At 47.1% G+C, this 15,922-nt stretch overlaps 2 protein-coding genes across 3 annotated transcripts in view; one reads left to right on the top strand and one right to left on the bottom strand.

Annotated features, from left to right (window-relative positions):
- Nucleotides 1-2,270: 2,270 nt before the first annotated feature.
- On the top strand, nt 2,271-10,261 carry slc22a16 (solute carrier family 22 member 16). Its single transcript, XM_053881172.1, has 8 exons — nt 2,271-2,377; nt 2,978-3,454; nt 4,969-5,086; nt 6,342-6,900; nt 7,126-7,253; nt 7,742-7,851; nt 7,927-8,026; nt 8,965-10,261. Exons 1-8 carry the CDS (start codon nt 2,334-2,336, stop codon nt 9,157-9,159), a joined length of 1,731 nt encoding a protein of 576 aa, XP_053737147.1. The 5' UTR covers nt 2,271-2,333; the 3' UTR covers nt 9,160-10,261.
- Nucleotides 10,262-11,338: 1,077 nt separating this feature from the next.
- Nucleotides 11,339-15,922, bottom strand: part of usta (uronyl 2-sulfotransferase a) — a 50,845-nt gene continuing 46,261 nt past the window's right edge. For both annotated transcript variants that reach the window (XM_053881143.1, XM_053881142.1), the window contains 3 exons: nt 12,515-12,612; nt 12,293-12,450; nt 11,339-12,234 (listed from right to left, as the gene is read on the bottom strand). In XM_053881143.1, the coding sequence (XP_053737118.1) occupies nt 11,942-12,234; nt 12,293-12,450; nt 12,515-12,612 (549 nt within the window). In that variant the 3' untranslated portion in view covers nt 11,339-11,941. The remainder of the gene's footprint in view (nt 12,235-12,292; nt 12,451-12,514; nt 12,613-15,922) is intronic.

Here is a 15,922-nt window from a genome sequence, read left to right on the forward strand (position 1 = left end):
CCAGACTGTCCAGCTTCCCCCTTCACCTTCCCCTGCCTGAACTCTGAGCCTCGACTGTGAGCCTTGGACGTTCTGCTTCACCCCAGTCTGCCCAGTGTCTGGGCTCATGTGCTTCACTTCACCCAGGATTACCAGCGCTAGATGAAAATAAAAGTCCAATTTTGTCATGTCATTACTGCACCAACGCTGTCATGTGATCTGTGTCTTCCATAGTCAAATGCCTCGGCCCAGTATTTCAGGTCGCCCGGCGCCTCAGTCGTCCTGGGTGCAGGTGAGCGCTGAGGAATCTGCCACATGCGTGATGTCATCTAAGCAGTCAGATCTTGACTTGTCTCCTCGCACTGTGATGGCACCTCAAATTATTCATCTCCAGAATGAGAATCTGCTTCATTGCCAAGGTCAGTGAGGATCCCACCAACTAGGGAAGTGCTTTGGCTCAACGTGCAATTGTGAACATAATGATAATAACAACAACAATAATAATAATAATAGAAAAATAAAATAAAAAGAACAAAACTAAACAATAGTAATAGAAGTAGCTAATAAATAAATAAACCACAAACAGCAACGGTACAAGTCACAACGCTTGAACTGAAGTTCGGAGGGAAGTTTTCTAAAGTGCCAATTCAGGCTCTAGTATCTTTCCAAACACATCCAAAATGGATCACACCTGGTGGCTTTCGCGTCTTTAGCAGCAGCGCAGAAGATGTTTATGCGCTAGCTTGAGCTAACGTTAGCCTCGCTAACTCAGGGCTTCTGCCAAGAAAATCTCCTTACGCTCCTTCATGGTGTGAAGTGCTTCAGACTTGTGGCACCTGCAGAACTGCAGCTGATGTGGCGTTGGATGTTTCAAACTAACTGTCACCTCGAGTCACTTCAGGTCCATAGAAGGCGCCTGATCAATCATTAATCCCTGACCCAGCTTTTTGGCTTTCGTTGCCACCGACAGTCCATGGTGAATATACATTCAGCTGTGACGGAGTACATTTGAAATCTATCTCAGGCCTTAAACTTCCCTGGAAAGTTGCAGTGAATTAAAATACTGCGCTGCTGTTCAAACTAGTGCTGTCATTTTAACGCGTTCATTCGATTCATTAATTACACCGCAATTTAACGCGTTAACATTTTTTACGTAATTAACTATGAGTATCAACGGTTCTTCATTTTGCCTCATTTAGAGGCGTGTTATAGAGCTGAAGTGTCTATTTGAGACAGCCTTATTTTATATCAGAATTTAATTTATTTAACTGAATCACTGTATTTGTATTACATTTTTGAAAACAGCTTTATTTTATTTATTTCACTGTATTGCTGTTTGTTTTGCATTTTTGAAGACAGCTCTATTTTATTTATTTCACTGTATTGCTGTATTTGTTTGACACCACTTCAGGGTATTAAATACAGAATGGCAGTGTTTACTCTGATGCTGGCCCGTAGACTCATGCTGTTAAACTGGAAAAATTCTTGTCCTCCCAGTTATAAATGGTGGTTACGAGATGTTATTCAACATTTGAAATGGGAAAAACTTCTTTTTCTTTATCAGCAACGCTGCAACCAGACTGTAATGTGCCCTCATATGATATTGTTGCTATGTTTCACAATGTCTTCTATACAAGATGAGGGTTGTCACCCAGTAGAGGTGATTTTTTTGACTGCTTTTTTTTTGTTTTCTTGTTTTTTCCCTTTTCTTTCTTTAGCTATGTATTTATTTTTTATTGCGATGTTATTGACATTATTTCTTTGTTGGAATACTGTTGGGGGAAAATAGAGAAAAGAAGGTCTTGATCATTGAGATGTATATTTTTGCTGTTGTGTGTCAATAAAAATCTTGTTAAAAAACAAAAAAACATGATCCAGGGTGACATTTTAAAGTCCTTGTGAACTCCTCTTCAATACTGTCGGGTGTCGCAGGATGGTTTGTGGCTCAGCTTTGACCTGGTAGTTATTATAAACTTGGCAGCTGTTAGCGGACATGTTTACTGCGGCAGCTAATTTATCTGCCCGTTAAACCCTCAAGTGATGATGTCAAACTCACTTGAGCCACTGATGAAATGTCACGCGGAAACAGCGTTGAGTGATGAAATTGTCCGCCGACATTCACTCGTCACCGGTGAGGCGCGCGACATGATTCGATCGCGGTCCTCAGTGCGTTGAGTTTTGCGCCGAATAAACTGGTGTTAATCCCGACCAAACAGAGGCGGGGAGTGAGGCGCGTGAGCACATCTGGGTTGGCGCGCGTGCGCGTGCGCCCCCTAGGCTGCGCGCGCGCTCCCGAGGGGATTCGGGTCCAGAACGCGCTGACCCGAACCCAGTGAGCTTCTCGCGGCTGGAAAATGACGGTGGAAAGAATTTTCGACGAGCTTGGACATTTTAAACGGTAAAGAGTAATATTTCATTCACTCATGCTCGGCCGTTCAACCCGCTCGCAACAGAGTGCAGAACATTTCTGCTGTTTCAAGTTCAAGATTTTCCCTTTTGCTGCCTCTTTCGAGCTGCGTATCGTTCCATGTTAAGTTGTAACATAGTCATGTACTGAAACGGATTCAGAACGGAGGTTTGACTGATATGCAGAGTTGATGTTGGAATGTTGTGTGGATGAAAAAAATGTTTCTCTAAGCCACGCACACGCGCGCTTTTAACGTGTTTATTTGCATGGTTTTATGCACAGAATTTGAGTTATAAACTAAATCCATTAACAAAGTATATTCATCTCTTTTCTTCTCAGATTAATGCATAAAATATGACTTCAAAAACATTACAATTTTGACTCAAGCATGATAAATTAGATGAGGTTTTAAGTATAGCAACATAAATCACAGTATTAAAGTGCTTCTAATTTTGATGTTGATTCACATTTGCCTCTTAAACGTTTAGTTTTTCAATTGTTTTGCCTCACACATCTGTGTGCCACAGTGTCCTTGAGCAAGCATCGTGGCATGAATGTTCTCAAAAGTGTAATAGTGAATATGCTTTCCAGATTCCAGGCATGTCTGTACTTCGCCGCCGTGTTCCAGTCCATCTCCTGTGGGATCCACTACCTGGCGTCGGTCTTTCTGGTGGAGACTCCTAACTTTGTGTGCAACATACCCGGCAACATCACCGACGTCTTGTTCGGAAACCTGACGGGTCTGACCGTGGATGAGGTCCTGCCCTTCTTCAAGACCGGGTCCGGTCCCATGGTGGTGCGGACGACGGAGGGTCAACAGTGGGAGCTGAGTCGATGTCAGCGCGCCCTTCGTCTCAACCCGCAGGACTTCACTTACCTCTTCAGCGGCAACAAAACGGTGGAAGTCTGCGCCGGGAGCTTTCTGTACGACCACAGTGAAGTGCAGCAGAGCATCGTGACCGACTGGGATTTGGTCTGCGAGAAGGAATGGTTGGCCAAACTGTGTCAGCCCACCTTCATGTTCGGGGTTCTGATCGGAGCTCTGGTGTTTGGAGACATCGCTGACCGGTAGGTTTTGGCTACTTACTGGAGAGTGTAGTCGCGATACTGAGTACAATGGATGTCCAAGTGTGACAGAGTGGGAACGTGATCCCATGAGCTTCTTGGGACATAGAGAGTGACAATGAAAGGAGTGGTTCAGGGTTAGTGGAGAGGAACCGGGACCTGGCAGAAGAATTCCCTCCAGCTGAATCTTCAGCTTAGATGGTGCTGACAGATGCGTGGTTAGTTCCAATGCAGCCAAAGAAAGTGGTCCCCAAGTATTGGTACATTTTGCAGAAAGGAAAAAAAACATTGAAATGTATTGTTGTTTGTTAAGCTAAACAGTGTTGTTCTGCTAATGGCTACAGTCAAGACCGTTTTTTCTCACTGAACTGATACGAGTTGTTGAATCTTGCCATTTAGTTTTTCCATTCCAGCTCTTTTCCTAAAACTGAAAAAAAATGTGCTCATGCTTGGCTGTTATCTGCTGGGTGTAATGATTAACTTTGCTGTTGGGGTGTACAAACATTCAGCCATTGGCTGAGAGCGTGTTTGACAAAGTCAACAAATTCACGCTGCGTTGCGTTTGCCTCCGACATCGGAAACTAGGTCCTCGGCCTGATAGCAACTGGAAACTTTGGAATATCCAAAAACCCGACTGGCCAATTTGCCCGACAGCGGCCATGTTGAAATGTCATCCGGGTGTATTTTGAGATGACAAGTATGATGGAGTGGGCTTAACACTTTCAACAAATCCCACTCAGAACCAGGAACGTGACATCTGAGACGGAGGGGAACCTCTTGGAAATATGGCTGCTGAGACTGAGTGAATTGTGAACGACTGAATGAAGTCTCAGTGTGGCGGAAAAGCAGCGTGAAATGCCAAGCCATGTATTGTGTGGGCCTCTTGTTGCCTGTTTAATGAAGTCTCAGCCTGGGTGCCCAGTCCAAAATCTGGTTCCTGTGGCTTCAAGATTGCGCTGTTGAGTGGTTAATTACCACAGTGGAGTGTTTATTACATGGCTCTTCTTCATCGCGGGACTTCCATTCAACTGCCGTGTCTCTGGTAACCATGGTAAAGTGGTGTCAACAGGAGACGTAGAGGGGTTGCTGTGTAGTGAGACGACCCATGGTGTCTTCCTTCACCTTCGTGAGGCTGCCAGGGATTGTCAACTCATCTGTATTGTTTATTACACATTATTAAGGAAACGGGAGGAAGTGTGAAAGTCAGACCTCAATGCCAAATTTCCTCCCTCCTCCCTTGGAGTCCCACCACCTTAGAACCGTCCCATGTTGTATCAGTAAACACCCATGGTTCCGATATCTCACCTGCCATCCCAATTCTGACACCATTTGTAGCAGAAGTTAATAGAGCTTGGTGTGTGGTTGTGGACTTGGGTTGACAGTGGCTACTGGTGTAGCAGGAATAGATTTGAGACGGTCCGTCGTGCATCCATTCATAAAACATATCAGTAATTGTCTTTGATTTCAGCTGTACATTTGTTGTATTTTCAATGATTGTGTGGAACTGTGTCTTGCAGGGTTGGACGTGTGCGGATCCTGATGTTCACCAGCCTGTGTCAGTTCGTGGTCGGGGTGTGTGTGGCCCTTTCTGGGAACTATTACGTCTTCATGGTGCTTCGTTTCCTGCTCGCCATGGTTGGTATTTCTCTTGACTTGAGCTGCTACGATGAGTCGACAATTTCGTTGACGTCAAAATCTGTGTGTCGCTACGTGGTGTTGCTGTTGGGTTGGCATCGAGAACTGGTTGTTATTGAGAAGCAGTGAGAAAATATCACGAGATAACGCGTCTTAAGAATAAAGACCTCAGTTTTAAAGAACTGGAGCTCTCTGTCAACTGTTTCATGGTCGATGCTTCACAGGGTTAAAACATGTTCCTGGATTATGTGTCAATATTTTATTATACTGGTTTAATAACGTATGGTGTCTGAGTATCACAGTGAGATGATTTAATCAACTTTAGGTTCAACAGAAATTCAAAATGGGTCCAAAGGTCATCGACAAAATAATGAATAGATTAGTCGACAACGAACAATCGCTTCTTCACACAAGTGTGGAACGTCCTGCTGTTGAAAAGAGTGAGAGCCAGAGGACAAAACAGGCAACAGATTAAGCTTCCATGGGCAGTGATTTCAAATCCTTAAGTGGGCTTGAGAGTAAAAAGTGCAGCGAGACAGAAAGGTGTTCTGTTGGGGCCCGGACAGTCGCCTCACTGTTCCCCTTCTGTCCGTCCTCTCCCATCCCCCTCAAACTTCCCTCGAGTTACAGCTGTTGTGTGTCACGCTGGATCCAAACTTTGAGATCTCCCGACTTCTGCTGCGCAGATGTAATGTCTTCAACTTCCTGTCAAAGACAGGCTGCTGCAGGGATTCAGGTTTCTGCAGTTGCACTTCACCCTCTTGTGGGCAGGAATGAAATATGGTTCACAGCTGGTCCATGTTTTCTCCTGCTCTGTGCCCTTCTCTATGGTCCATAAAGACGTCTGAGTTGTCAGCAGGCTGTTAGCTGGGAGCCTCCTTTTTGGAAGTATAGTTGCCAAGGAACTTTGAACACCACGTGGCTGATGTTACTGCTGACACCTTCAAACACAAGTTAACAGTTGTATTTATGCCTCTTTCACGCAAAAAAACAGGGGGCGACCCAAGCGTGGGGTTCATTCCTGGGTTCTCCCCTGGGCTTCTGCAGCATGGGTGCCACCCCTAACTCTGAGTGAAGGGGGGGTCTTCTGCTGTTGTTATCACCGTGTCAATGACACCTCTTCCTCCTCCCCTTAAAGGAGACCACGTGCCGTTCTCCTCATCGTCTCCTTTTATCGTATTATGCTGCAGATGTGTTTATGAATGAAGATGTTGTGGTGTTCTAGCACATCTTCATTGAGCTCTTCTTCTTCCAGGTGTCCAGTGGTTACCTGGTCGTGGTCTTCGTCTATGTCACAGAGTTCACCGGTATCCGGGTGCGCACCTGGACCTCCATGCACGTCCATGCTGCGTTTGCAGTCGGCGTGATGGTGGTGGCGCTGATGGGCTACCTGGTGAGGGTGTGGTGGATCTACCAGATCATCCTCTCCTTATGCACCTCGCCCTTCCTGCTCTTCTGCTGGAAATTCCCAGAGACGCCCTTCTACCTGATAGCCAAGGGACGGTTCCAGGACGCTCAGGCTCTGCTGGACACCATCGCCCGGGTCAATGGTCTGGAGTGCCGGCTGAGAGCTGAGGACCTTCTGGAAACTGCAGAGCAGAACGGGGTTCCTCTGCTGGAGCAGGAGACGGGCCAGCAGAATGAGAACGTGGAGAAGAAACAGTCCATCCTGGATCTGTTCAGAACCTGGAGAATGGCCTGGAGGACCCTCACCGTCTGGTCCATCTGGTTCATCGGCAGTTTAGGATACTACGTCTTCTCTCTGGGCTCAGTCAACCTCGGAGGGAACCAGTACGTGAACCTCTTCTTGGCAGGTGAGTCACCCCACGCTTCCAAACTTCCCCCGGCTGATAAATGGCACCACATTTTGCTTTATTCTACTAAACTACTGAGGTCTCTGACTCTCTGTAGTCAGAAGAAATCCACACTCAGGCTGTCAGGAAGCTCTTGCACGGCCAGTGAGCCCATTCAGGAGGCGGTTATTTACGTGCACTAGATTGAATGTCGTGGTGTCAGTGTCTCCACGTTGGCTGTTGCAGGTGCCGTGGAACTTCCTTCTTATTTGGTGGGCTGTTATGCAATGGACCGAATTGGCAGGAAGAAGACGTGTGCTCCGGCGCTGCTGCTGGCCGGCGTGGCCTGCATGCTCATCATCGTGGTCCCTGGTGTATGTATCTCCTAGAATCAGCTGCCAGATCATCTGAGCCAAAGTCAGTCGGGTCTTCTACGCAGCACAAAAAAAAAAGTACATGTTTAGCATCAATAATGTTAGATGTATGACACCACCACCGACCTCATCGAACAGAAGGTGGGAAGGGGTGAGTTTAAAGGGAGATTTTGAAGTTCCGTGTCTGGATTCTGTTTGGATAATTCATCTTATCATATCGTGTGTTTTAGCGTCGATCTGTTTCCTAAGTGCCTTTTCCTCCGGCGGGCTCTTTCTCTTCCTGTTATTACGCTGCTGGTCTTTCTCAGAGAGAAACTTCCCCATGAGCTCTGTCCTGCCAGAGCAGAGACATTGATCTTTTTGGACACTTTTATAATGATTTATCCCTGTAGATAAAGTAGCAGATTGAAGTGATTTGATAACTGGTAGTGTTCACATACTTTGGTTTTTAAAAAATCTTGAGAGTTCAGTATATTTATCTCCTGCAGGACATTGAACCTCTGGCCATTGTCCTCAGTATGACGGGGAAGTTCGCCATCGCCATTGCTTTCGGGCTCATTTACCTGTACTCCTGTGAGCTGTACCCCACTGTCATCAGGTGACCTTCTGACCCCGACTGCGTCTTCTAGCTACTGTCGGAGGTGCTGACCGTTTCCCTCTCTGACTCTTACAGGTCTCTGGCAGTGGGCAGTGGCAGCATGATGTGCCGCGTGGGCAGCGTGGTGGCACCCTTCTGTGTTTACCTGGCGGATGTCTGGACCTATCTTCCTCAGGTATGCTTCGGCGGCCATACGGTTTTTCAGTTCCACCACAGCTTTCTGACTCACTGCTGCCACCCACGGGGTAGAGGAGTGTACTGCGCACAGAAGTGGTTTCCTTTCAGGAGGTGTTCTGATTCTGTTCGGCCATTTTCTTCATCGTAAACTAGGCTGGCTATTACATTTCTCCATCTTATGACCCGTAATTCTCAACGATAGTCCAGGATTTGTCCCAAAGTTTTCCCCACTGAAATAACTGGGAGTAGGAAAAAAAGACCTTTAACTTTTAGCCACTGTTTCAACGGCTTTCTGCTCACTCTAGAAACACCATTGACAGCTTAAAACGTCGCCACAATCCTCCTCTGTAGACTGGTCATCAAAAATCTGTACCAACTCCGATAGTTTTCACTAAATCTGACTCAAATAACATGAGAAAAGTCAGATAAAGAGTGTGTTTAATCCCCTTAAAGTGGAGAGGAGGAGAAAATGTAAGTCAAGTTTTGGTATTTCTTCCCTCGCTGTGAGAAAACGCTGCATCACAGACAGGTGATTTTCTCCAGTTCTGTAGAGCCACTCGTCCTCTCTGGGATGATCTGCTCAGAAAACCTGTGAGACATTCTTAATTTGTCTGAGACTCACCAAAGTGCAGCCAAACGCACAACTTGGCCTCATTGACTGCCATGCAAATTCAGAAAACTCAAACAATGGTGCAAACCATTCTCAGTAGAAATAAGAAAATCAGGTCGGGCGTGGAAGAAACCCTCAGGATTCTTGCGGTGCACTTATTTTTGCAGTATCTGCTCCGGTTTTGGAGATATCCTCGCTGGTTTGGGAGGAGGGTTTATGAGGTTTTAAACCCTGTTCTCGCCAATGAGCAGCTGTGCAGGCCGTGGAAGGGCAGTGTTGCTATAACAAAGGTCCAGTAGTCACAGCTACAGTGTTTGTCACCGCAGCTCATCGTGGGGATCCTGGCGTTCATCATTGGCGTGCTGACTCTGCTGCTGCCCGAAACCCTGGGGCAACCTCTGACCACCACCATGGAGGAAGCCGAAGCTCTGGGACGGGCTCCGGTCAAGAAGTCCGGCCTGAGCGCCAAGGGCGCCGAAGGAGACGCGCTGGAGATGAAGCGCGCGGCGAGCGAAGCCTGAAGCTCCTGGCGCTGACGCCGCTGTGTTGACTCTCATTTTGTAATCGTCAGAACACGTTGAACAAGCTCAAAACTTTTATTAGCCAGTGTCAGTGACGCTCCTCAGTTCTCCACTTCTTTGTGTCTCAGGGTTTCGGGAGCCGCTGGACCACAGGAAATGTCATCAGTGTTAGCTGCTGCGAGCTTCCAGGTCACGCTACATTGTTAGCTCTTGATGCTAAAGAGGGTGAGCACCTCTGCTGGTCATGAAGCAGCGCTGCCACTTGTGCGTCTGGATGAAGGAGAACTCTTAGTAGCACAAGCAAAACCTCAGAAAAACCTTCTCTATCTTGCTCCACTTGGAGGCGCTGCAGCACATTCACCCACTTACAAACCTGAATGAAACACGTGAACCCTCCCACATGTCTAGGTCACCAAACCCTAAAAAAAATATCATTTTCATTTTAGAGCCAAAAAACCCCCAAAACATTAATATATCTGTGAGTGTTGATAGGCGTCAGTTCCTCTGATTTCAGGTGAACAGCAGGTGTCACTGTTGAGTCGGTGACGTTCCTCTACTAGGTTTATTTTTGTTCATCTGATCGCATTGTTAAACAGTGGAGGGACACCCTGGAAAGCTGTGCACAACAGGTTTTTCGTCTCTTGAACATCACAAACATGTGGAGCCGACACACACGTGACCATGACATGACGACGACCTCAAAAGCCAAACAAAGGTCTTGGACATGAGCTGAACGCTGGAGTCGCTGGGATTTTCATCCCTCCATCATTGAACGTTCATGTTTATGTTTTAAACCTTCGTCTTGAACGCTGCTTTGGTTTGGCTCTTCTATTCCAGTGTTTTATTTTTATGACATGATGAGTGTTTATTCAAGGAGTTCTGCCAACGTCAGCACAAATCTCAGGACGTTTTTTTTTTTTTTTTTTTTTTCCTCAACTAAATCCGCGGAGTCATTCTTAGTTCTTTGTTCAGAGCTGTTTCTGAGCCGTGATGTCATCGGTGTTGGCGTTCTGGAAGGTTTGGACCAAAGTTCCGATTCACCTGTTTAGTCAACAAATGCAAAAGTGAAGGGCAACAATGCTTGTTTTACTTTGTTGTGAGGAATTTAATAAAAATCTTCTACAAATATTTTTCATTGTTTAAATTTGTGTCCAGTTTTTGGGACCTTCTGTCCGGCACTGTGGTGTCATGTTAGCGCCGCAGCTATTGAGCCACCTGCCAAGACCTGCCCGGACCTCCTCAGGTTCTGAGGAGAAAAAGTGTTCAGTGGTGAAGCAGGTTTTGTGCTAAGTAAAGTTTAGTAAGTACCTGGGGATATGGAAAGGTTTTCATGAGGCCAATATCACGTCAAACCTCCGCAAACAAACACGCCACCGAACGTGTTCCATTGGTTTGTGAAACAACACCTGCTCTATTGGAGTGATATTGTCTCAGAGGAGAACATCAAAAAACATTTTATGTTTGTGTAGTTCAATGTAGTTGAGTAGTGTTATGTAGTTTACTTGATTAAACTACACTTGATAGACTCGAGTACTTTTTTATTCCATTACTTTCTGTACTTTGAGTATTTCTACTTGAGTACTTTTTACTTGATTACTGTCTGGACTTTGAGTATTTTTACTTGAGTACCTTTTTTACTCCATTACTTTCTGTACTTCGAGTATTTTTACTGAAGTACTTTTTTTACTCAATTACTAGCTGTACCTTGAGTATTTTTACTCAAGTACTTTTTTACTTGATTACTTTCTGTACTTTGAGTATTTTTGCTTGAGGAGTTTTTACTTGATTACTTTCTGTACTTTGAGTATTTCTACTTGAATACTTTCTGTACATTCTGTGTTTTTACTTGAGTACTTTTTTACTCGATTACTTTCTGTACTGAGTATTTTTACAAGCACTTTTTTTTACTCATGTGCTGTACTTTCTGTATTTTTACTCGAGAACATATTCATTTGAGTATTTTTTTTATTATCTTTTCAGTCTAATTTAAATGGTTCTATTTAAATTTCATTTGATTTTGGTTCATCACTACCTTCATCACTTTACTGAACTAACTAACGTAATTGTAATTTTCATGAAACTAATGAGTATTAGTTTCATGAAAAAAATGAAACTTATACCACTTTACATTAGTTCAGTTGTACCAAACAAAAATAATCCTTAAAAAAACAGCGATGTTTGAAAAGGTTTATTTTGGGACCGTGAGACTTTCGTCTGTTGGAAGCAAAAGCAAAACAGTTGCAACAGTTTCTGTCCTTCCTGAGAAAAAGATCTGGAATGCAAACGAATACAAAATAATAAATTAAACTGGCAAAAAAAACACAGAGTCGTGACGTTTAGCTTATGAGGAAAGACTCACCGCGCCACTGAATGTAAAGAGCAAATTGAAAAATGTAAAGGCAAATGACCATCCAGTCTCGGACGCTGCCGACTTTGGATTCAGCACGATGAGCATCTGACGGAAGACGCGGCCACTCTGAATTCTCTGAATTCATAAAGAGCGCGTGCGGCTTCACCCTCACTTGTCCCGCTGTTTCACGGCTCGCTCTGGTTTGGCACAGTCCACGTTCCTGCGACGTTCCTTACATTTGGCACAAAGACGGTTGGCGCTCCATCCTCCATCTGGGAGTGGAGTCTGCCATCTCTCCGGGAGACGACATCAGTCCAAGACTGGACTTCGGAGCTGAAGTGAAGCTCCTCCGGCGTGAGTCCTGGAGTCCAGATCAGATCCACGTGGTCCAGACATGACGCTGCCTTCACGATGCCTCCAGAGGACCAAGGCTCAGGGTTGGACCAGCCAGCTGTTGGCGTCCTCCAGGTCGGTTTCCAGCTCCTCGTCCTCCTCCAGGGGCTCGGGCGTCCTCTGGGACAGCTCCTGCAGGAAGGCGGGGGAGTAGGCGGCCGGCCGGCTGCTGGACTTGAGCCCGATCTTCTTCTTCATCAGGTGGAACTGGTCGCGGATGAAGTTGTAGAACTCGTACTCGTAGCGCATGCGGTGGTAGAGCACCTGCAGCGCCTCCAGGGTGGGCGTGTGTTTACGCACCGTGCCCGTCATGTTGCCCATCTTCTTGTAGTCTGAGGACAACAGTGCTTTAGTCACCAGAACTGGCTCAGAAGCTGGAGAACCACCCACCAGGACTCTTGTAAATCTCCAGCACGCCGGTGAAGTAGTGAGGCAAGAGCCGCTCCAGCAGCAGCAGCACGTCCTCCAGCTCCTCCAGGATTCCCACCAGCAGGTAGTTCTCCACCACGTTCTGCTTGGCCCGTTCCAGGGCCCACGTCCCCGGCTCCCTGCAGAGGAGCGAGGGGGCGTTAGGAGCAGGAGGGGAGCTGGAGGGGGGGGCGGGGAGCGTACCTGCACTGGGGATGTTGTCCACAGAAGTACGGGATGATGTAGAAGACTCGCGGGTTCGAGCATTCCGGGTAATTTTCCAGGATACAGACGTTGATGTCCTGCACAGAAGAAACAAGTCAAGTGCAATGATGCATCTCGTCCGCAAGAGGGAGCCGTTTCACTAACTGTCCGACAGCCTCCTGCACCGGAGAGATAAGCAGCTGAGCTTCTTTGATGCCGACTGAGACTAAAGTGACCCTGGAAGCTGAGCATGATGATCAGCCCCGGGTCTCTGGCGGAGCAGCCAGAGCCGAGTCAGCTGACCCGGCACTGCTCGGCCGTGTGACTCAGCGAGGCTGCAGGTGAGACGACCACTCGTCCTCCAGATTCACGCTCCGATAAGAGGCTGAGGTGAAAAGAGCGATTTATCCGATCCAGACCCGGCGGCTCGGTCCGTCACACAGATTAGGTGGCGCTGACCTGAGCTGTGGCCTCTGGGGCAGGACGCTGCTGAAGGTGGGCCCAGTCTGGAGGGGGACTACTGACCGGCGTCAACAACAACTGCAGCAGCAGCAGAAGCAGCAGCAGGTCTGGACCAGAGTCGGAGTCAGTCTGTCAGCTGCAGCTCCACAGACAAGAGCTGCAGACAGACAGCATCAAGTTCTGATGCAAGACAGTAGCTCAGGCAGCAAGACGGGTGGATGAGACAGATGAGCGGAGAGACAGGCACAGGCAGACAGACAGGAGGAGTGAGACATGTTGGTCACACTGTGCTGTCGGTGCAGACAGAAGTGTAACTTCTTAAAGCAGCATGTCGTGTCTGACTCAGCCACTGATCCTGCTGCTGTTTCTCCCACATCACCACCACAGAAGAAGAGGCTTCACCACACAACAGGGCTTTTGTTGCTGCAGGTGTCGACTCCAGATGTGCGACGGTGCTACACAAAAACAGACCACCACATCTGCCCGCTGGCTTTGCTAAGACCTCACTAGTTGAGAGTCCAACCATCTCAACATTTGAGGATCCCCCCTGAAAACATGGCACAACTCCGAACCACGTCACAAGTGTTGCATGTTTGTTGTGCCAGCAGGTGGGTTGTTAGTTTGACCCTAGGCGCTGGATTACAGGTGACACACACCTCCAGGGTTGGAGAGGTTCAGACACGTCGGAGCCTGAACGCCACTCGCCGTGAGTGAGAGTGACTGAGGGCGTCGTGTGCCCTCTGACAGAGCAACTGTAATATTCACCCAGCAGCATGACTCAGCAGTTTTCATTCACCCGACAGACAGACGAACATCGGACGCTCATTTTATCATACGTTTATCGTAAAACTCACGCTGTTTTCTGCAGTTCATCTGTGTCTGTGAGCCAAATAAGTCAAAAACATGAACACTTTTTCAGTCTGCCTTCAGAGCCGATGACTGAAGAGATCACTGCCACTTGGCTTATTTTCTATCTTTCTCGCTCTGTGTGTTTGTCAAGCATTCGGGACCGTTACTGCCACCTGCTGTCCAAAACACCTTCAACTTTACGATAAAAGTTAAATTGAATTATAAAACCGAAATTAACTTGGGGCAATAAAGGTGAAAGGGAGCTGCTTGGCATTGGGCTGCGCTCTGTCGCACTTATTTTTGTTGTTTCAAAATCCTGATTTCCTTCAGTGCATGGCGCTACAGCAACCAAGGGCTCAAACTTGAGACTGGAGGCGTCTTCATGTAGCGTTCAAAGGTTAAAGTTTTCTCTAAATGCTATTATTTTAGGGCATCGTTCACCTCTGTGTTTTTAGCATCACGTGCTAACTGACTGAGCTAACCAAGTTAGACTTTCTATTTTTTATTTATCTATTTTATTATTATCTGACCACAGACATTGGACATGATAGTGACAGTTCTCTGCTTTAGAACACGTGTTGTGCTCCAGACTCCTGAGTCCGACGCAGAAACAACTCTAGGGTTCAAGCTGCTGGTGAAGAGCTTCAGAGGAGGAGCTACAACAAAGACGCTGTTGAAGCTAACCTTAAGTGGCTAAGTAGCATCAGTGTTGACACGCGGTGGTGGAAGCTAACATCCATATTTCTATATATACGTGAGCGTCAGTGTTCAGTGGAGCCGCTCACAGTGACGTCCGTCGGAGGGTGAGGAGGGGAGGGACGTAAAATCAGGCCGACCGCAGGAATGTCTCAGCAACATGTGCATCAGCTTCCCTCAGGCCCGGCTCGCTAGTGTTCTTTCATCGACACCTCTCGTGTGCTCCGGGCAGCCGGGGCTAAGTCTCCCTGGGAGGGGGAGACGTGCAGGACTGGTCTGGACTCACCCTCGCCAGACACACTGAGGACGTGGGAGTCAAACCCCAAACCTTCAGTGGCACTCACAGTTGGGACCATGGGGCTGTTCTTACTTAGCAGTCAGAGTCACAGTAGCAACCAAAACATCAGTATTAAAAATACCAGACGGCGCACAAATACAAGCAGTACAAATAGTAGTAGTAGTGGCAGCAGTAGTAGTGGTGGCTGATTTAATAGTTGTACTGCCAAGGATATTGTACATGTATTAGTAGTTGCAGGGATGAAAGGAAAAGCAGGGTTTGTCCCAGTACTGCAACGTGTCGCGACCTAATAGCAGCATGAATACTAGTAGTACTGGTAGTACTATCGTAAGGAGCAAAAGCAGTTGTAGAAGTATCATAAGTAGTTTTGAAGAGTAGCAATAGTGCCATTGCTTACTCATTACTTAATAGAGACAGTACTATAGTAGCAGTCGTGTAGAAGTATCAGCAGTACTTCTCAGCTTGGTGTAAAAAGGATCCGAGTGTGAGAGTGTACTTAGTACTTGATTTGACACTAAGTGTGTGTGTGTGTGTAGCGGCTCACACACACACACACAGGTAAGCTTTCTGCAGCAACACGACCTCCTCCCCCCCTCAGCTGTAGCAGGGGCCCCAGTGGTCTGCATACTTTAATAACTCGACTCACATGGGCCAAAAGTGAGAGGCAAGCAGCGCTACACTTAATTACACGGCCAGAGTGGAGTCGGAGCAACACTCGGTCCTCTCAGGACCCGGAGTCTGCGGCCTTGGACGGAGCTCAGTCATTTACTGGAGCGGTGGAAGTGACTTTCTGAGATGCCGATGAAAGCTTGCGCCTAACACGACCCAACGTATTGATCCGTGTCACCAGTGACGGCGGTAAACAAGGCTTCTGCCGGACAGATGTGCCACAACTGGAGTCAGAATCAAACCCAGCAGCAACTCTGCCATCAGTCAGAATCTAATAAGAACCTGTGGTCACAGAAACATGAGCAGTATTGTCGCCCCTCTGTGGGAGAGCAGTTGACATCAAAGTCCGGGCACCGAGGCCCTCAAGCCAGGCATTGAAGGCACTCGCTGTGGAATCAAAGTTCTCCCAGAAAACCAACTGTTGTGGACGCGAA

Source organism: Synchiropus splendidus, chromosome 12 (genome assembly GCF_027744825.2).
Source record: "Synchiropus splendidus isolate RoL2022-P1 chromosome 12, RoL_Sspl_1.0, whole genome shotgun sequence".
NCBI classification, from domain to species: Eukaryota; Metazoa; Chordata; class Actinopteri; order Syngnathiformes; family Callionymidae; genus Synchiropus; species Synchiropus splendidus.